At 35.0% G+C, this 22,719-nt stretch overlaps 1 protein-coding gene across 5 annotated transcripts in view; it reads left to right on the forward strand.

Moving 5' to 3' along the window:
• The window catches only part of STXBP5 (syntaxin binding protein 5), a 214,530-nt gene that overhangs the window by 53,018 nt on the left and 138,793 nt on the right, over positions 1-22,719 (forward strand). For all 5 annotated transcript variants that reach the window (XM_072643665.1, XM_072643662.1, XM_072643661.1 and 2 more), the window contains exons 7-8: positions 130-213; positions 7,335-7,458. In XM_072643665.1, coding sequence (XP_072499766.1) covers positions 130-213; positions 7,335-7,458 — 208 coding nt within the window. The remainder of the gene's footprint in view (positions 1-129; positions 214-7,334; positions 7,459-22,719) is intronic.

The raw sequence follows: 22,719 nt of genomic DNA on the forward strand, positions 1-22,719 counted from the left end.
ATTACTTCACAGCAAATGAGAAAACATAGAATTAAGTTGCTTGTTCCTATTAAAATCTTTACTTTCTGATGATAAATATTGCATATGAATGATAATGTTCCTTTTGGTAATGGCTTTCTTTTATTATAGCTTTTGATTGGCTTCGAGTCTGGAACAGTAGTATTGTGGGACCTCAAATCAAAGAAAGCAGATTATAGGTACACACATGATGAGGTAAGTCTCTTTAATTAAAAAAAAATATTTTACTAGTGTCTTATTTTTCACTGTTTAAAGAGCACTGAGCAAGATTCTCCTAGTACTTGAACTAATTTGTGTTTAAAAGTTGAGCATCATTTCCTTTCTTTATTTGAAGAGATATGAGATTATGTGTGGGACCTTTCATCTATTATCAGATTTAGTTAGTATATTGGCCATTTTTACTGAACTACTCTTTTCCTCCTTTCCTTTTTATCTTTTATTATGAGAGAGAGAAGGTTGCTAGTTAAGGATTGAGGAGTTCTATAAGGTTATATAATAACAAAAGATATGAATAATTTTTTAGAAATATAATAAAATAAATTGAGTACCTTTTTAGAAAATGATGTTAGCTTTTTCAGGCCACAGAATATATTTAGCATATTAGATGACCGTTTAAGTTAATGGACTTTCTAAGGAGTACATTAATGTCAGCACTGGAAAAATGTCACTCAGTTTTTAGAATTGATCTTTTCATTTGTGTATAGTGCTGAATGTTAATATATGTATATATATATACACACACATGTAGCTATATGGTGTGTATGTACATACATGTCTATATAGTGTAGTTTAAAACATTAAAATAACCTTACATGTCTACTTTTGTCAGTATATTTATTCAAGAAGGTAGAGAATTTATAAGGCTTATAGAAAAATTAAGTAATGTATATGTGTAATATAGGTCCTATTCAGAATATTAATTATCATTAGTGTTTTGCCTGGTAACTAATAATGCTAAGGGGAAAATTAATATCCTTATATAAAAAATTATTACTTGAAGTTTACTTGATACTTGTTCCCCAAATCCAGAAGTTCCCTTCTGTAGCTCAGTTAACTTTCTACTTTACTTAGAAGATTGAGACTGTCCACTGATAGGGGTTCATTCAACTTTCCTCTTCCATATCTCAAAATATCTCAACATTTTCAACTTTTCTCTCCTCTCTTTTTATTCAGGTAAGGGTTAGCCTTGTTAAGATTGCTAATCTATTTATTTTGATGTTTTCTTTTCCTGTTTTGTATAGGACCTTTCTTTAGCTATTATCTACTGTTTCTCTTGCATCTTTAGCTTTTCTCCTTCAAATTATCTTACAGATTGTCTTCCTAATCTTGAAGAAAAAAAGCAAACCTTTCCTTAACTCTTCTTATCTGACTGCTAAACCTACTGACCTATTATTTATTTCTTACTATTCACTACCAATCTTATTGGGAAAAATATCTGTATCTCGGGCCTTAGCTCTTCACCTATACTTGCTTTATCCCTTGCCATCTGGGTTTATTTTTAACCTTTCTACTTAAGTTATGACTAATAATCAAATCTGATGGTATCTTTTCAGTCTTTATGCTTATTGATCTCTCTGCATTATTGGATACTTTTTCTTCCCTTGGTTTCAGAGACAAGAGGAAAGAGTACTTTTTTGATTACTTTTTAAAAATAATTTATCATATCTATATATAAATATATACATATATAAAATATAATTTATAATAATATATAACAAATTTATAATAAGATTTTCCTCAATTAATATTCATATAAAACTAAACAAGTAGGATGTGAACAAATATTTTTAAAAGATAGAAGTTATGTAGTCGACTGACTCTGCCCTACAACTTTTCCTTTCCTTGCTCCTCTTTTCTTAAATGTCTGTTCTTTCTTTTTACATCTTTTCCCACTCTTGTTCTCATTGCCCCTATTCTAGGCCCTTATTGATGATTTTAGTAGTCTTCTAACATATTTTCCCTACCTTATACTTCTTCCTTCTCCAACCCATATTTTATATTATTGCTATAGACTCATTTTTATTATGTATAGATCTGGCCAATCAATGTTTTTAAAATAAATAATGTAGATAATTATCCATGATAAAATGGCCCTCTTCACTATAAATTGATGGAGCTATCTGGGCACTGGGCATGGAAAGGTAAGAACAAAATGGGTAATAGGGAATTGCTTTCTGAATTTAGGAAAGAACAAGAGCATCTAGACTACATGAACTCTATATCCTTTTGTGTTGTTAGATTTATCACTTTGATTACTGAACCATTGTCAGTGATCATGAAGAACTGGAGAAGTACTTGTGTGAAGGGTTTAATAGGATCAAGTTAGAGTTTGTTAGGTGCCTCCTTATATATGATGAGGAAATAGAAGGAGCACCAATTTCATATGAAAAAGAATAAGTAGATAATTGAGGCAAGACCAGGAAGCTGACATGAATATGAATATTTACCCATATAAAAATAAAGATCTGGACTCACAGAATCATGTGAAGCCCCTTTGTGACTCTGTGATATGACTTTATTTATGATGCTTTCTTATTATTTTTCCCCCATTTGTGAATTTAGAACTTTAAAAAAATCCCTCATATTAAACAATGAAGCTTGAAAAAACCTTTCCATAAGCATTTTAAAGTTACTTTTCTTAATTTAAAACTTCAGTTTTTCTATGACCTGAGCCTAGGCCCAAAACAAATATAAATAAATCATCTAAGTTCATTTGAATTGAATTTTTCTTTTTAAAAATTAGTGACACCAGGAAGACAGAATAATAATTTGCTCTTAGATGTTGACAGAATTGATAATTTAATTATATTTTGAGCAATTTGGATTTGACTAATAAAGAATTCAGGTGCTGAGATCTATCTTTTTAATTTGACCTGTCCTAACATAACAGTCAAGGTAAGCTACTGTATTCTTAAAAATTTATTTCCACGATACTTCCTTGCATGTTATAATATCACATATAATAAAACTTTCCTCATGAGATATTAGTCTTCTGGTGTTTAAGCGTTAGATGGCAAGAAAAACCATGTAATTATTTTTTTACTCTGTTTATACACTGATTATTTATAGTAGGAATCGACAAACTATGGCCTGAGGGCCAAAGCCCAAATCCAATGCAAGCTGTTTATATGGGTCAGTGACCTAAGAATTTTTTTTTTATTATTTTTAAATACAATGAAACTTTATTTAAAAAATGTAAAAATATTCTTAGGTCATAGGCTGTACAGGAATTTAGGAGATAGTGCACTTAGCTACACTTTAAAGTTCAAGTCATCTAGATGTGATGAACTCTACATCTTCATGTAATGATAGATCTGTCAGATTGGATTAATGAGCTATTGCCAGTTGGCAGGACAGATTTTGACCCATGAGCCATCTTTTACTGACCCCTAATTTGTAGGAAAGTTCATGGTTTCAGAAGTGCAAATAATTGTCCTGTTTATAACCTCCTTACAGCTCTACTATTTAAATGTTAGCTATTATTATCATCATTACCATTATGGACATACTCCATGATTGTTCTGGCCCCTCTTCCATTGTCTTGTTACTCTTTCAAAGTGATCTCATCAGCTCCTATGGGTTAAATTATTACTGGTATGACTTCCAGATCTATATATTCAACTCTAGTCTCTCTCTTGAACCTGAACTCCAGTCCTGAATTACCAACTGTCTATTGAAATTTCCCCAGCTGTATGTCCCATAGGCATATTAAGCTAAACATGTCCAAAACAACTCATTATCTTTCTCTCTCAAACCTACTCCTCTTTCCAACTCTACTATTCCTGTGAAGGTACCACTATCCTTCCAGTCTCTCTGATTTGCAAACTCAGTTACCCTCACTTCTGCCACTTCTCACAGCCTTTTTCTCTTGCCAAGTCTTATCATTTCTCACTTCACAACCTCTTTTACAGTAGACCTCTTCTCTTCACTCACAAGGCCACATCCTTAAACCCTCCTTATGCCTTCTTGCAATGGTAATTTAAATAGGAAGATCTTTCCCATTCATTAATAGGCCCATGTGACCTACTCAAATCACATGGAAGCCTAAGTCCCCTGTGGTGGGAGGAGTGTGCTGCAAGGGTGGAGCAGAACTGAGAGGAAGTGAGTGAGAGCAGTTAGGGCACCAAGAGGGGGCACAGGCAAGAAGACAGTTAGGCTCCTGAGTGTTTGTTTGTGGGAAGGTGGGAGGAGGGGAGGTTTGGGAATGGCTTTGTCCCCTGCAGTGCTAATGTGTATTGACTTCTTGGCTACCGTGAAGGATTTAGCTTTCTGGTGTCTGAATTAATTTTTTCTTTTGTCTTCTCTATGGAGAGTATGTTATACTTTGCTATTGAGAACTATGCTGGCATATTCATAGTCACCACCTGTGTGGTTGCCTTGGCAATACACCTCTCTCCTGAAATATTATAACAGTTTCGTAATAGTTCTCCATGCTTCTGGATCCTCCCGTTTCTGGTCCATCGTATACACAGCTGCCAAAGTGATTTTTCATAATTACAGATCTGATCATATTGCACCCTTGCTCAATAAACTCCAGTGGCTCTAGGATAAAATGCAAACTATTCTATTTGTCTTTTGCAAGCTGACCCCAACATATCTTTCTAGCTTCATATACATTGCTTCCCTTACTTTAATGTATGGATCATTCCAAATAGGCATTTCTCCCTTACTCATATCTAGTAGTAGTCCATTTCTTATCCCTTTGTTTTTCCCCTCTTTTAAAAATTTACATTTTTAAAATTCTGAACTTAAACACTAAGAAAAAATGATTTCATTATACACAGCAGAAGACAAAAAGGATTGTACATGATATTCTAGATCTTCATTTCATATTGCTTGCTATTTTTTAAAAAAAGATAATTTCTACACACTACTTTCACAACTCTTCTGCTTATCTGTTCATCCTTTGGAACTTGCTTCTGTTCTCTGTGAATTAAAAAAAATGTTGCATGAATCTCTTTTTTGGGGGGTGGAATTGCTATTGTCTATCTTGCTTCACCTCTCCTCCCTCACATCTCATTAAAAACAAATGACAGCAAAGAATTTTTTTAAGAAAAAAGCATAATTAAAATGAATACACACATAATGACCATGTCAAAAAATGTATGTCTCTGTGCTTTAAATTCATCACCTCTTTGTCAGGAGGCAGGTGACATGCCTCATCATTGGTCCTCTGAAGACATGGTTTAGTCATTGCATTTATCAGTATTTTTAGGTCTTCTTTAGAATTTGTTCTTTTTTACAGTGTTGGACTTCTACTCATTTCATTCTGTAACAGTTCATTCTACCCAGAAGACTGAAATCTCTTTTTGTCTTTTTAACAGCATAACAATATATGATTACATTCACATACCACAGTTTGTTCAGTTATTTCCCAGTTAATCTGAGGCTTGACAGATGTTTGTTTGTTGATCAGTTCATTGTTTTTGAGAATTGCTATCACCAAAAAATTGATCACCCTACAGCCATGTTGGAGGTGGTGAGCTTCTCTGATCCTAGCTAGGTCTATCCTTATATATAGACATGTAATTTGTCACCAGGCATATACTGGAAGCATTCCAGTTCAGGTTTAGGGCCTTCTAGTTTTTGTTCTACTAAAATAGCCTTGAAAAATTCAGTGCCCTCTATCTATCTGCACGTCAGAGTTGTTTTTCATAGCATATGACTAAGACTTTCATAGATGTGTTACCTATTACCATAGGAGTAATTATATTAAATAGATAATTACTCACAAGAGCACCCTACTTCTGTTCCTTCTCCTGTCCTTTTTTGTTTTTGATTTACCTGAATTTTTTATTTGTTCTATTACCTTTTGGTCATTCACCTACTTCCTCACAGGTGGTCAGCTCTCATTTACATTCTGGACCTTGTTTCTTTCTTTTTCCCTCAAAGCTTAGCTTTCTGCTCCTGCACTATCATCTTACTGAAAAGTGAAAAGAGCCTTGGATTTGAGTTAGATCTGAGACTTGAACTCAGCTCTTTATACTTCTTCCCTGCACCACTATAGTCTGTTACTTTCCTTGTATTACAGTTTTAGAAGGACTTACTTTTTTCTCTTACCTCAGATGTTATGCCTCCTGTTTTGCCCTCACTTTTCTGACCTGGTATATTCTTCCCTTGTTCCCTACTTGGATTGCCCTGTCTTCCTTCTACCTCTTTCTCATTTACATCTTTCTTTCTTCCTAAGTATTTTTTTTTCCTATTTGTTGCTCACCTTTGACCATAATCTGGCAATCTCATAACTTTATAGCTGGCAACAATTAGGGTAAATGTCATTTGCATCTTACACATATTGATACAATTTTTCAGTGTGCATACAATCTGTACAAAGATGGTATATTTGTGTGTGTGTAAAAAGAATTAATGGAATAAAGCCTGTTAAGAAGCTTTTTGAGAGGAGGGATTATTTCATTTTTTTGTCTTTCTATCTTCAGTGCCTGGCATAGTGTCTGGCACTTCAGAGGCATTTAATAAATGCTCGATGATTGGTAGATTTGAAAGATGATAGGGAATCACAGAAAATGACTATAAACACTTGATGATCACTGAGAAGTATGCTTTTCAAAAGTTCTCAGTAATTTCTAATATTAGCCCAAAGAAAAAGAAGAAAAAAAGGCCAAATTTGCTTTTTTTTTTTTTTTAAATAAATAATGCTTTCCTAGAATCCAATAGAAATGACATTTGGAGTGGTTATTTTATGTTAATAGGAATCAAGAATTGGCTGTATATATAGAAAAGGTTGATGAAATAATTTACTTTTGTTTTTGAAAATAAGCAGTAGCTTATTTATGAAACAAAAAAACATTGTTAGTACATCTTAAACTTTCATTGTGCTGTGGTAATACTTTAGTAATGTTAAATATTTCCATAAAAGCTGCTCAGATAGTGCTTATTTTCAGGGATGTTAATAGAAATTATTCTCTATTTTAAAATGAGTTTACTTACACTTTTAAGTGTAAAGCACTTTTTTAACCTAAAACATTATGTAAAAGTAAACTATCATTATTATTATATTGATATAATAATATATATGTATATTTATATATCACTAGCAAACTGTTTTTATCATGTTGATTGTGGAATTTTTAAAAAAGAAAAAATTAATTATTCATTAATTTTAAATGAAATCTTTTTTTTACAGTTAATGTATTAAGGAGTAATCTTGTTGCTTCTTACAGCAAGCATACTGATTTGAGGATATTCTAAAATCTCTAAAATGTAAATCATTTACAAATATAGGAATATCTTAGTTTTTTATTACTTTTTTTTAAAAAAAAAAAAAACAACGAATTTTTCTTCTTCTGTGCCCTGTATAGGCTATACACTCAGTTGCCTGGCACCATGAAGGAAAACAATTCATTTGTAGTCATTCAGATGGCACTTTGACGATATGGAATGTCAAGTCTCCCACCAAGCCTGTACAAACCATTACTCCACATGGTAAGGCTATTTATGATTTAATACTTACTGCATTGTGACAGTTTCTTTTGTATAATCTCCTTATTTCAAAGTGAACTGAAATGTTTTTGACATATGCATGTATGCTTTTGTATTTTAACAACCCCCAAATTGGCAAATTTACTTTGTTAAAAATTATAATTATACATTTTAAATCCACTGGTATTTTTTTGCCAAAGATTTATGAATTTAAGGAAGGCTGAGGAAAAACATATTTTTTATTAAGGAATCATTTCTTGAGAATGTCCTTTCTCCTGTAGTTTGAACTTTGAGCTTTGTAATAATGGATGAGCAAGTTTCCTCATTTATTAATGTGTTAGAATACCTAAATATGAATGTACCTAACACATCTTGATATTTTGTGACCGTGACTTGGGGCATAGGAACTGGATCTGTGATTTCACTATTAAAATGATCTAATTCACTGTACCATTGTAGTTCAGCACCTTTGCAATTTACACACCCAGAGTTGAGTGGATTGTCAAGAGGTTTAGTGACTTGTCTAGGGTAATGCAGCCAGTATGAATATGCTAGCAGTGTCCTGGCTATGAGGCTGGCTGTCTAACCACACTCAGGAATCTATGACTATTTAAAAATTAAGAAAAAGCTTTACACTTTCCTTACTATGACATACATAAATACTTTCTAAGCACCTCTAAGAATATTATATAATTTGTTTTTTCCATCAGTGTATGAACTTAATGATTTTTGCATAATGATTTCATGTTTAGAGTATTATCAGTTAAATTAACATTTGTAAATGATTCACACACTGTGATTCTTAGTTGCTGTTTATGTCCCATTGTCCCCCTCCCCCCCCAGTATTTTTTCCTTCTGCCTCTAATACCACAGAAGCAGCTGTGTAGATCTAGGGGTAATTTTTTTTTGTACAAAAATATAAGTCTATATTAAATGCTCTGAGCTTCTTAAAAGAAATTTTTATATTAAAATTATTTTTTAAAATAAATGGGAGGTTGAATTTTTTAATGTAGTTTTCTTTTGACTTCTATTAATGCTAAATTGTGTGCATATGTGTTTTAATGTGTGCATCTAAAGGCTTTGCAGTAAAGAAATTTAAGAAATAAATAATTGAGTGTAGCTTTTATTTTCTGAAGCAACAGGGATTTGTAGAGGGTTTTTTTTATACAGTAGTTGATTACTTTAACAGTATTTGAAGCAACATGATATGCAATATAAATTACTAATATTTTATAGCAGTAGTCATCATTTAGAAATTTGTTTTACATTTTCTGCAGTAGAATTTAATGGTATATTCAGAAGGCATTTCTCTTTGGTAGAGATTTCACTTTACCATCTTTCACTAAGCATTTTTTCTTCTTACCACCATCTTCCCGTAGAGGAAATTTGATGTCTAGATGCCAGAGCAGCAAATCAGGCTGCTTACACAGTAAGCTTTGAAGTATTGCTGAAATCTCCAGCAAGATTTAAGTTTTGCTAACTTTATTGAAGTTTGGGAAGCCAGAGGAGCAAAACATCAGCAACAGTGGCTAATTCATATTAAGACATTTCTGTCATCTATTTCTAAGTCCACAAGAAAATGAAACAGAGAAGCAACATGTCCTAATGGACAAAGTGCTGAACTTGATGTCAGGAAGATTTGAGTTACAATCTCCAAACCAATATTTAGCTGTATGTGCTTGGGAAAAATCAGATAACCTTATTGAACCTTATCAGGAAAGTGGGATTTGGTTATAATATCTGTAGTACTTATTTCACAGCATTGTTTTCAGGCTTGAATGACTATGTAAAGTGCTGTGTAAAGCTTAAAGCACATGAGAAATGTCACCTATCGTTATTAAGTTATTAAGCTATCTGTGAAAAGACTAGATAATAACTTATTGACATGCCTAAGTGAAAATTTCATCCTTCAAAAAAGATAGAGAAACCAATAAGGGTAAATTGTATTCTGGATTTGATTCTTAATCATGAGAAGAATTGGTTTCTGTGATAGAAATGGGAATCTAGAGGGAAGTAACTATTCTGCTTTACGGTTTGTGATGGAGAAGAGGAAATCTGGGCATAATCTGATATGCACTGTAGATGTTGGAAAAGCAGATTTTTCAGAAAGGTTCAGTGGAAAAGATAAATAGATTTCCACCTACTAACATTTTAAATGGAAAACCAGACTATATGGGAGAAGCTCAAGAATAAAATTTTAAAGTTACAAAGAGAAACAGTTCCAATGAGGAAGGATAAAATTGGGATGGAGGAGGGGTGATGAGTGAATTGCCTATAAAGAGGGATAAATCAGCTCACCATAAAAACAAAGCAGGTTAGAGCTTCTAGGCCAGTCAGTGGTGAGAATTGGGCCTATGATAGTAGCTCTGGCATTTCTAGACTGGGTGAGATAGGAAGAGTGATAAAAAATAACATAAAAAGAAGTCATGCTAGACTAACCTTATTCCTTTTTTTTACCAGTTTACTGAATTATTGAGTTCAGAAAATACTGTAGATATATTTTAAAAAAGATTTTGATAAGGTGCCTCATACTTTTCTTATACAGTTACTAGATATAGTTTGGATAATACAATTACATGGATTAAAAGAATGTTTCAATGGCTAGACTCAGAATAGTTGCTAATGACTCAAAATCATAATGACAGAAGATCTTCATCAAAATACTCCAGGGACCTGTGATGCTATTTAACATTTTTTTTCCAGTAATTTAATGGCATAGAAAACATGATCATCAAATTTGCAGCTGATACAGAGCTGGAAGGGTTAGCTAACACACTGGAAAATACAATCAGGGTACAAAAAGATGTTTCAGGCTAGAGCACTGGACTGAAGCTAATAAGATAAAATCCAGTAGGGACAAATATTAAATATCACATTTGGATAAATAAAAATGATACAATTACAAGATGGAGGAGGCATGGATATATTGTAGTTCACTGGTTGTTTTTCTCTTTTTTTTTAAAAGAATTGTACTTGAAATACCATTTCCAAAAATCTTCATTGGTGTGGTATGGAAAACAAAATTGTCATCTCATTTGTTTTGGTGTGAAATACTGGAAAAATCCTAACTGTAAGCATCATGTCTCAGAAAGCTGGAAGATGAATACCACATGGTATCTAAATGGCATAACAGCTTTGCTTATTCTATTATTATTTTCCCATTTAAAAAAAAAATAAGCTAGCATTTATATAGTGCTTCCAAGTTTGCAAAGTGCTTTACATATTATCTCATTGTGACCTCACTGAGACTTAGAAAAGTTAAATGATTTGCCCAGGGTCACAAAGCTAATAAGATCAGAGGCTGGACTTTAACTCAGATCTTCCTCATTCTAGGTTCAGGACTCTAGTCTCTATACCACCTAATCACCAAGACTCTCAAATTCAGAGTTATAAAACTTTCCCCCCGCTTATCTGAAGTCTTAAAGTTGATTACATTGAATGAGTAAAATGAAAAAGCAGCCAAGTCCTAACATAATCCTTCCAGAAAACTCAAGAAGTGTGGGCCAGTAATTCCTGGCATTTCAGTCTTATCCATTCCTGCCTCCTAATTACATCAGCATTTTTTTCTGGGGAAACTGCTATTTTGTCTGAGAAGAGGGCATACCAGAATTTTCCAGCCTTGTGTCTACTTCCATTAGACTCAAGTTAGTATATGAAGCCAGATATTTCCATAGTGGCAACCTTAGGAGTTGAAGCCTCACTATCTGCCTATTGGAATTCCCATTCTAATTTTCATGAAGTGAGGTAAACACAACTTAATTGAATTTTATTCTTTGCTGATATAGCAAAACCTAAATAGGATTAAAATGACACCTAGGTAAAGTCTGGTAGTTTTTGTTTTTTTTTTTTGATTTGATCTTTTTCCTTAAGAAATCCCTAGAATATAGCTAGTCTATGGATTCATTGTGCCAACTATTCATTGTTAAATTTCATGTTCAAGGACTACGCTATCTTAGAAATGCATGTTGTTGTACAAAAGAAAAGATTGGGTAGGTGGTTGATTGCCATTATGTCACCATTCCTTAGACAAGTAACTCAAAATATATACCCTATACAAGTTGTCATTAGGGTCAGTCTCAAGAATGAACACCATCTCTCTAAAGTGTGTGTGTGTGTGTGTGTGTGTGTGTGTGTGTGTGTGTGTGTGTGTGATTTCTAAAACTTAGAATAGTTTCTTGCCACCTTAGAAATTCAAGTAGATTGGTACACCTTCTTATTGCTGTTCCTGAAGTTCTTATTGACCTTTCTATATTAGAGAGATTGTTGCACAGGGGCTGGAGAGCCAGCCTTGAAGCTAAGGAAACTGGTTTTAAATCCTATTTCTTACTTGTACTGGCTGTGTGACCTTGGGCAAATTACTTAACCTCATTCATAAATTAAAGAGAAAATGAATTCATAGAGGTGATTTCTTCACCTAGGAATTCCTAGCATCAGTGAAATCAGAGGTCCTTTCCTTTTAATAGATTACTTGATATATCATAAAGTCTCTCCGTTTTGTCTGCTGTCCAAATAATCATGACAAACACTTCTTTAAATGGACTATTTAAAATTCATCTACCTAGTGAGCCACAGCAATGTTAAATACTTAGATACTGCTAAATATTAGTTGCTAATTTTCTAATTATAAGATTCTAGTTATCACTTTGAGCTATTTGTTTCTCCCTAGAAAACTTGAAACTGGAAAAATTAAGGGCTGCTTGAATTTAAATTTCTATTTTCTATCATTTCCTTCAAAAGATTATCCCATTATTAACCCTTCATAGGATTATTATGCTTTCAAAGGATCATCCCTAAAAGATTTTCCCACAAAATTATAGAATGGAAAAGAAGTTGTAAGATCCAGAGTAAGTCCATTAACTACTATCATTCTCAATTTCCATATCTTTAGAAAGAGGCTGTGGAATTAAATAGTGCTTAAAGTTTCTTATAACTCCTAATTTCAAAGTCAGTTTTGGAGGAAACAACAATTTATCACTCATAGAATCATTTATAGACTTTCTGTTGCATGTAAAGAATTGTAGTAGAGGTTTAGGGGTCAGAAGGAAGGGGGAAGAAGATAAATAGAATGGACAGTTCTTGCCAATTGAGTTTGGAAGAGAGTGCTATATATGAAATACTCTAATGGTAATTAGAGCTGGAAATGCTCTTAGTCCAGGGGTAGGAACTTCACAGAATTTGGATTCAGTCGAAGGACCTCACTTGAGGATCTAGAGAGCCACATGTGGCCTTCGAGACCTCAGATTCCCCACCCCTGCACTATATACAGAGAGAGAGAGAGAGAGAGAGAGAGAGAGAGAGAGAGAGAGAGGGAGAAGGGAGAGGGAGAGGGAGAGGGAGAGAGGGAGAAAGGGAGAGAGAGAGAGAGAGAGAGAGAGAGAGAGAGAGAGAGAGAGAGAGAGAGAGAGAGAGAGAGAGAGAAGGAGAGAGAGAGAAGCACCAAGGTCACATTTGTAGCAAGAGTTCAAACCCATAATCTTTGACTTCAAATCCAAAGGTTTTTCATTGCATAAGCACTTATCAAGTATCTACTATGTTCCAGTTTCCTCTTTCTCTTCCTTTTCGTTTTTCTGAGCTCTACGAGATCTGTAGAGTCTTATCTACAATCTTGATGCCCTTTTCCCTTGCCTTGAAACTTTAGGCAAAAGAATTATGTCAAGTAGCATCCTCTTAGGTGAAAAACAGTATAGTACAAACCAATTCTTGCAATGTCAAGGAGCAGAATAGTGATTAGTAAGCTGAATTCAGGAAGACTTTAGGAGCATGTAACTGTTTAAGTTTTGAAGGAGCTTACTAGGAGAGAAGAATTAGTACTTGAAAAGGATGTGCTGGTATATACAGACACATAAAGATTGGGGCAAGCAAGTTATTTGCAAGAAGAAATAAACCATTAGCTTAACTGGAGTAGAAAATGAAAGATTTCATTAGTTTATGACTTGAGAGATATATTGGAGAGATACATGTGATATGTGATAGCAATGGGGAGATAGCAGTGTGTTTTCAAGCCAGTCATAGCCATCAGGTGACATTTTACAGTGTCTTGCCTTAATTTTTCTTTCCACTATATCTTCTGTGTAATAAAATTATTTAAGGAAAAAAAAACCAAACCTGAAGGTATATGACATGATGTATTCCAGTTCCTTCAGTGCTGATTTCCAGTTTTCTTAACAGTTCTTGTTAAAAAGGGAGTTCTTATCCAAGTGTTCTATTATTGCGTTTATCAAATATTTGTGAATTTTTTTTCCATCTTTATTTTTATAGAAACTTAAAAATTTCTATTGTTAAGTATTTATTTTTTCTGCTTTTCACCTTCCCCCTGCTCACTGAAAAGAAATTGAAAAGGAAAACAAGCAGGAAGGTCAGAGTTGAAAGGAAAGAACAATTGCTGTATTATCATAAGCATACTCAAAGAATACAAATTGACACATTGGTCATGTCCAAAAATGCATTTCTCGCTTTTTTTTATTAGTCCACTGTGTTCCCATCATGAGGTGGGCAACATTCCTTTTTATCACTCCTTTGGTGTCATGGTTGATCATTTAGTTTAATAGAATTAAGTTGTTCAGAATTGTTTATTTTTACAATTTTATTATCATATTATATGTTGTTCTTTTGATTTACTTACTTTACTCTGCATTACTTCATACACCTCCTCTGAGGTTTCTCTGAAGCTGTCTTTTTCATTTTTTTCAATACAAGAGTATTCCATTACATTCATATGCCATAATTTGTTATGCTGGACTAGTTGAAAGATACCTTCTTAATTTTTAGTTCTTTGACGAAAAGAACTACAATAAGCATTTTAACACATAAAGGAATTCCTTTGATCTTTTTAGAGTATATAGCTAGTAGTCATGTCAGTGGATCAAAGGGCATATAATATTTAGTAATTTGTTAGGTATAATTCCAATCTGTTTTTCAGAATGTTTGGACCAATTCATAACACCACCACCATACAACAGTGTGCCTGTTTTTCCAAAGCCTTTCCAACATTTCTGTTTTTTAAAAAAAAAATTGTTGCCTTCTACAGTCTGATAAATGTAAGGTTGAACTTCAGAATTGCTTTAATTTTCATTTCTCTAATTATTAGAGATTGGGAACATTTTTCTGTATATTTATTGATAGCTTAGATTTGTTCCTTTGAAAATTGCCTGTTCATATCTTGACCTGTCTTGACAATTTATAAATTGAAAAAGGACTATTAATCTTTAAATCAGTTCCTTAAATATTTTGGAAATGAGAATTTCATCAGATAAACTTGATGAAAAGATTTTTCCTAGTTAACTATGTTTCTTATACTCTTGGCTGTATTGTACTTTTTTGTACAACGCCCTTTTAATGTAAATTAAATTTAAAATTGTTTATTTTTTAAGCTGTAATCTTTTATATCTAGGTCAGGTATCCATTTGGGAGTTTGTTTTGGTATATGGTGTGAGGTGATGATTTAAACTTAATTTCTGCCAGATTGCTATTCACTTTTCCCAGCAGGTTTTAGTTAATTATTGAGTCTTTTCCCCATTAGTAAGGATCTTTGGGTTTATTAATCACTAGGCTACTACATTTGTTTATTTATGAATGTTTTTTACCTAATCTGTTCCACTAATTGATCAATATTTTTTTAAACAGCAACAAGTTATTTGAGGAGTTACCACTTTGTAGTATAGTTTGAGATTTGGTATTATTAGGTTCCCTGCCCCACTTTTTTTTTTTTATTATTTCCCTTGAGATTCATGAACTTTGTGCCTTCAGATGGATATCATTTTTTTTTCTAGTTTGATTTACATAGTACAGAATAAATTACTCTAGATATGTCCACCAACGACAAGAATCTGTCTTAAGTTCTGTAAGTATTTTGTAGTTTTATTTATATAATTCTTATGTTCATCTTGGCAGGTTTACTTCCAAGTACATTTATACATTATGTAGTTATTTTAAATGGAATTTCTCTTCCTTTCTCTGCTTGCCATTATCTTTGTAATTCCTAACTATGTTACCCGTTTTTTAGCAGTCCGAATCATCTTGTGCCTTTGGGAGATAGCATGGGATATTAGAAAGAGTACTTGACTTGGAGGCAAGAAGTCCTGGATTTAAACTCCAGTTGACACTCACTAGCGGTTTGACTATGAGAAAGTCATTTAACTTCTTCAATACTATTTCCTCATCTTTAAAAAAGGAATAATAATCCTTGTATCACCTAATTTATAGGGCTATTATGATGATCAGATAAGATCATAATTATGAAGAGTCAGTCAGTAAACATTTATTAAGCACCTGTTGTGTGCCAATTACTGTGCTAAGTGATGGGGATAAAGTGCTTTGCAAAACTAAGTTGTATAAGTGACCCTTCTTATGATTTTTAAGCATGCCTTCTATTCTTTTATCCAAGTCATTGATAAAAATATTGAATAAAACAGAACCAACCACAGTCATTGTTTTCCTCCAGTTTGACAATGATGCATTAAGTTCAATTCTTTGGATATGATCATTCGTTCAGTTGTGAATTCATCTAACTGTTTGCAACAATAGTATAAACACTTTACTGAATAGTTACTGAAATCAAATCTATGTTGTCTTTTGCATTTCTCTGATTTATCAGTTTAATTATAAGACAACGTCCAATGAGAGGATGGGCCCAAGTTAGCAACTGTCAAATTTAATGGCCTTTTTTTCAATCTTCATCTTTATTAACCTCTTTGCAGCCTTAAGAGACTGACAATGACCACTTTCTTCTTGATATTTTCTCTTCTTTAAGTTTCTGTGACACTACTCTATCCTAGTTCTCCTACCTATTGAAACATTCCTTGTGACTCTTTTTTCCTGGATCTTCTTTCAAGTCACACCCACCTGGTGTCCTACCCAAGGCTTTGTTCTTGCCCTTTTTCTCCCTTTTTTGGAGATCTCATCAGTTCTTATGGATTCAGTAGTCATGTTGATGCTAATGATTATCAAACCTTCTTATCCAGCCTTAAACTTTCTTTTTCCTAGTAGAAATCTCAAACTAGATGTCCTATATACATCTTAAACTTAATGTGTCCAAAACTGAATTCATTATTTTTCATCTTAAATCTTATTTCCTTTCCTATTACAGTGGAGAATGCTACTATCCTTCATACTGCCCAGACTTACATCCTAGGTGCATCCTCAACTCTTTTCTTATCTCCTTACCTTCATGACATCTTTTGTATGTACCTCCTTCTCTTCTCTGACATTGCCAGAGTATACCTGGTATAGGCCTTCATTACTTCACATCTGGATAATTTCAGTAGACTACTTATTGGTTCTTATAAGTCTCTGCTACAAGTCTCTCTGTACTCTAGTTTATCTTCAAATTAGTCATCAAAGTGATCTTCCTAAAGTGCAGGTCTAACCATGTCACCCTCCTATTCAATCACCTCCAGTGACTCCTCCATCACTTCCGTTGTAAAATATAAAATCCTCTGGTGTTCAAAACTCTTCATAACCTAGCCCCTTCTAATTTTCCAGTCTTCTTATGCCTCCATACTCTGTGATTCAGTGATACTGGCCCTATTTACTCACACAAGATACTACATCTGCAAAACCCAGGTATTTCGCAAGCTGTATTCCTTGTTTAGAATTTTGTTCTTCCTCATTTCTCCCTGCCTTATTGTGGCGGAGGGGCTTTCGTAACTGTGTGATTGTAATGCAGAGTAAGAAATCAAAAGATAATTGGAATAATAGGCAAGTTTGGCCTTGGAGTACAAAATGAAGAAGCGCAGAAACCAACAGAGTTTTGTAAGGTAACTCACTGGTCATAGCAAACGTTCTTTTTCAATAAGCCAAAAGACAACTCTACGCATGGACATCACCAGATGATCAATGTAGAAATCAGATTGATTATATATACCTAGCAACTAAATGTGGAGAAGCTCTATACAGTCAGTGAAAACAAGACCTGGAACTGACTTTGGCTCAGATGATGAACTTCTTACTACAACATTCATACTTAAACTGATGAAAGTAGAGGAAATTATCAGATCATATAAATATGACCTAAATAATGTTATGAATATGAAGTGGAGGTGATGAACAGATTTGAAGGATTAGATCTGGTAGATAGAGTGCCCAAAGAAGCATGGATAGAGGTTCGCGATACTGTACGTAAAGCAGCAATGAAAAACCTTCCAGGTACTATCCTACTCTTCTTTATCTTTGGAAAAATTGGCATGATAAAAAAAAATATGGTAGGGACTTAACAGAAGCAGAAGCGATTAAGAAGAGATGGAAAGAATATACAAAAGGACTATGCAAGAAAGCTCTTAATATCACTAATAATGACAATGGTGTGGTTACTGATCTAGAGTCAGACATCCTGGAGAATGATGTCAGGTGGTCATTAGGAATCATTGCTAACAAACAGTAAGTAGATAGATAAAATTCTAGCTGAACTATTTAAGCCCCTAAAAGATGATGCTGTTAAAATACTGTACTCCATATGCCAGCAGATTTGGAATACTCTGTGATGGCCACAGGATTTGAAAAAAATGGATCAATTTACATCCTAATACTAAAAAATGGCAATACCAAAGAATATTAAAATTACCAAACTATCGCTTTACATAAAAAACCCCACCAAAACACCGTTTCACACAACAGCAAGGTTTTGCTTCAGATTCTGCAAGCTAGCCTTTAGTGATAGGTGAGCTGAGAATTACTGAAAAAGATGGATGATTTTTGAAGAGGCAGAGGAACTAGAAATCAAATTACCATCATTTTCTGGATTGTGAAGAAAGCAAGGGAATTCCAGAAAAACATTGACTTCTGTTTCATTGACTACACTAAAGTCTTTGACTGTGTGGATCACAACAAAATGTGTCAAGTCCTCAAAAAAGTGGGAGTATGAGATCATCTTACTTATCTCCTGAAGAACCTGAATGCAGGCCAAGAAGGATGGTTAGAACCAAACATGATGCAACTGATTGGTTTAAGATGGAAAAAGAAGTACAGCAAGAGTGTATATTGTCACCTTATTATTTCACTTATATGCAGAGTACATTATGTGAAATGCCAGAAATGTCTGCAATCTCAGATATACAGAAGATACCACTCTCATGGCAGAAAATGAAGAAAAAGCAAGAAATCTCTTGATGAGGATGAAAGAGAGAGAGGCTGTCAACACTGCTTGAAGCTTAACATCAACAAAACTAAGATCTTGGCAATTGGTCCCATCGCTTCCTGGAAAATAGAGAGAGAGGAAATGAAAATAGTATTGGATTTATATTCTTGGGTTCAAAAATCATTGTTGATGGTGACTGTAGCCATGAAATTTAAAAATGTTTTCTCCTTAGAAGAAAAGCTATGGTAAATCTGGACAGTGTACTAAAAAGTAGAAATATCACCTTGCTAACAAAGGTCTGTAATAGTTAAAGTTATGGCTTTTCCGCTAGCAATGTGTGACTGAGAGTTGGGACTATAAAGGAATACAAGCACCACAAAACTGACACTTGTGAATTGTGATGCTGGAGAAGATTCTTGAGAATCCTTAGGATTCTCAAGATCAGATCAGTCAATATTTAAAGAAATTAGTTCATGCCATTTACTGAAAAGTCAAATACCACATAATGAGAAGATGGAGTTCATTGGAAAAAAAATCTGATGTTGGGAAAGACTGAAAGCAAAAAGAAAAGAGTGTGGCAGAGAATGAAATGGATAGTGTCATGGAAACAAGGACCATGAACTTGGACAGACTTCAAGAGACAGTGACTGAACAACAACAACATCTCTACCTTCTGGCTTCCCTGGTTTCCTTCATTATCAACTGAAATCCTGCCTTCTGTAAGAATCCTTTCCTATTCCCCCATAACATGTCTTTCTTCTGTTGATTATCTCCAAATTATCTGATATGTATCTTGTGTACATGGTTGTACTCTTCCTTGATAATTTCATGAAAGATGATGTCTAGGCTCTTTTTTTGATCATGGCTTTCAGGTAGTCCCATAATTTTTAAATTGTCTCTCCTGGATCTATTTTCCAGGTCAGCTGTTTTTCCAATGAGATATTTCACATTATCTTCCATTTTTTCATTCTTTTGGTTTTGTTTTGTGATTTCTTGGTTTCTCATAAAGTCATTAGCCTCCATCTGTTCCATTCTAATTTTGAAAGAACTATTTTCTTCAGTGAGCTTTTGAATCTCCTTTTCCATTTGGCTAATTCTGCTTTTAAAAGCATTCTTCTCCTCATTGGCTTTTTGAACCTCTTTTGCCAATTGAGTTAGCCTATTTTTCAAGGTGTTATTTTCTTCAGCATTTTTTTGGGTCTCCTTTAGCAGGGTGCTGACCTGCTGTTCATGCTTTGACTTCATGTCTCTCATTTCTCTTCCCAGCTTTTCCTCCACCTCTCTAACTTGATTTTCAAAATTCTTTTTGTGCTCTTCCATGGCCTGAGCCCATTGGGTGGGCTGGGACACAGAAACCTTGACTTCTGTGTCTTTGCCTGATGGTAAGCATTGTTCTTCCTCATCAGAAAGGAAGGGAGGAAATGCCTGTTCACCAAGAAAGTAACCTTCTATAGTCTTATTTCTTTTCCCTTTTCTGGGCATTTTCCCAGCCAGTGACTTGACCTCTGAATATTCTCCTCACACCCACCTCCACCTCCTGATCCTCCCAGCCAGTGTTTGGGGTCTGAGATTCAAATGCTGCTTCCAGCCTCAGGGCTTTTGGCGGGGGCAGGGCTGCTCTTCAGTGTGAAATTAAGTTCAGGTGCTCAGGTCGGGCAGGGCCACCTCTCAGGCTCAGTTCCCTCAGGGGGTTTATGCACAGACCTTCAACAATGGATCCAGGCTCCTGCCTGCTAGGGGAGCCCTGGTCTGCTGCTGCCTCTCAGCTTCTGCCTCCCGAGGGGGCCTGAGTTAAGGGGGCACCCCACTCCCCTCTCGACCCGCCAAAGAGACTCTCTCACCGACCACCGTCACCTGTGGGTGGAGGGACTTGTGCGGCCGCTGGAGATCCCGTCCCTGAAGCCTGCTCGGATCTGTTCCTCTTGGTGCCGCGGCCGCGGCAGGTCTGGGCTGGGCTCCGTGTCCGCAGCATGATGGACCTTTTGCGAGAGGTTTGCAGGTCCCTCTGGAACAGAAATCTCCTTCGCTCCACTGTTCTGTGGCCTCACTGCTCCAGAATTCGCCGTGAGTTACTTTATACAGATGTTCTATGGGTTGTGGGTTCGGAGCTATGTGTATGTGCATCTTTCTACTCCGCCATCTTGGCTCCGCCCCATGGTTGTACTCTTCATTAGCCTGTGAGGTCTTTAAGAGCAAGGTCATTCTTCTACCCTGTGCATCCCCTGAACTTAGCCCAGTATCTAGAACATAATAGGCCTTTTAAAAATGCTAAGACATGTACTGAGTGTAGCATGGATGGAACTCTGCTGATTTGGAATATAAAATTCCACATTTTTCAGTACTGTATCCTGTCTTATGTGGAGATATTTATCAGCCTCCCAAGAGACTATGGCAAGAGTTATAAATGAAACTACAGGAAACTTGCTTTAATTTTGTTTTTGTTAAATCTCCTCTCACAAAAGTCCTGTATTTAGCATTCATTTTGTGTGTAGGAATAAATAACCTGTGTACCCCATACCTTATTCATGTTTTACACAAAAGCCCTAGGCAGATGAGCCAACAACTAAAATTGCCTCTGGGATTTTGGGGTGGTGGACTTGCTCTTTAGAACAATACAATGATAAAACTCCCAGAATTAAGCTTGGTCCAAGCCGCATTCCTGGGTCAAGAGTAGTGAGTGGATGCAGTGTTCTAGCGCCTGTGGTACCCCAGGAATGAGTCTTCCCAAAGTTAAATATAATTATAACATTAGAACTGCAATCTAATCCTCATAGTTCAGAGGAGGAAACTGAAATCCTGAGAAATTAAGTAATTTGCCCAAGAACATTACACTGGTGTAAGGTAGCAGAGCCTGGGGTTTGAATTGTGGTCATTTTGATACCAAATCTAACTGTCTACAAGCTGACAGGAAGATTAAAAACTTAGATGTTTTCTGTCAGGAAAGTGATTTTTTTTAAACTCACAAGGACTGATATTGGTCAATTTTTATTTAGTCTTATTCATTCACATATTTATTTTCATCAGACCTGTGATTTCATCAGTATAGGGAGCTCATATCAATAAACTCCTCCTACCAGTGCCTCTCCCATCTCTGTGATGTATTATATTAGAGATTTGGCTTTGGGCAATAGGAGATTAAATGATCCCTTAGGTCATAAACTAGTATGTGACAGACAGGAGTGGAACCCAGGTCTTCCTATTCCAGCTCTATATCTGCTGTATCACCTGTTCAGCACTTGCTTGCTTTCTATTTTTTTTAAATTTTTTAAAATTTATTTTAGTTTTCAACATTCATTTCCACAAGATTTTGAGTTCCAAATTTTCTCCCCATCTCTCCCCTCCTCCCACCCCAATACATCATGCATTCTGATTAACTATTCCCCCTATCTACCCTCCCTTCTATCACATCCCTCCCTTTCCTTATCCCCACCTCCTCTATTTTCTTGTATGTCAAGATAGGTTTCTGTACCCCATTACCTGTATTTCTTATTTCCCAGTTGCATGCAAAAACAATTTTTAACTTTGGTTTTTAAAACTTTGAGTTACAACTTCTCTACCCTCCTCCCTCCCCACCCATCCCTACTGAGAAGGCAGGCAATTCCATATAAGTTATACATGTGTAATTATGCAAAAGACTTCCATAAAAGTCATGTTGTGAAAGACTAACTATATTTCCCTCCATCCTATCCTGCCCCCCATTCTGTTTTCTCTTTTGTGGTCCTTTCCCAAAAACGTTTACTTCTGATTACCCCCCTCCTCCCATTTGCCCTCCCTTCTATCATCTCCCCCTCACCCTACTTCTTCCCTTCTTCCCTACTTTCCTGTAGTGTAAGATAGATTTTCATACCAAACTGAGTGTGCATGTTATTCCTTCCTTAAGCCAAATGTGATGAGAGTAAGCTTCACTTTTTCCCCTCTTACCTCCTCCCACTTTTCCCCTCCAATGAAAAAGCTTTTTCTTCCCTATTTTATGAGAGATAATTTACCCCATTCCATTTCTCCTTTTCTCCTTCCAAAATATTCCCCTTTCACCCCTTAATTTTATTTTTTTGTAGATAACCTCCCTTCTTATTCACCTCACCTTGTGCCCTCAGTCTATATGTATATAATACCTCCACCTACCCAAATATTGAGAAAAGTCTTGAGTTACAAATATTGTCTTTTCCATGTAGGAATGTGAACAGTTCAACTTT

The sequence above is a fragment of the Notamacropus eugenii genome, chromosome 2 (assembly GCF_028372415.1).
Source record: "Notamacropus eugenii isolate mMacEug1 chromosome 2, mMacEug1.pri_v2, whole genome shotgun sequence".
In the NCBI taxonomy this organism is placed as follows: Eukaryota; Metazoa; Chordata; class Mammalia; order Diprotodontia; family Macropodidae; genus Notamacropus; species Notamacropus eugenii.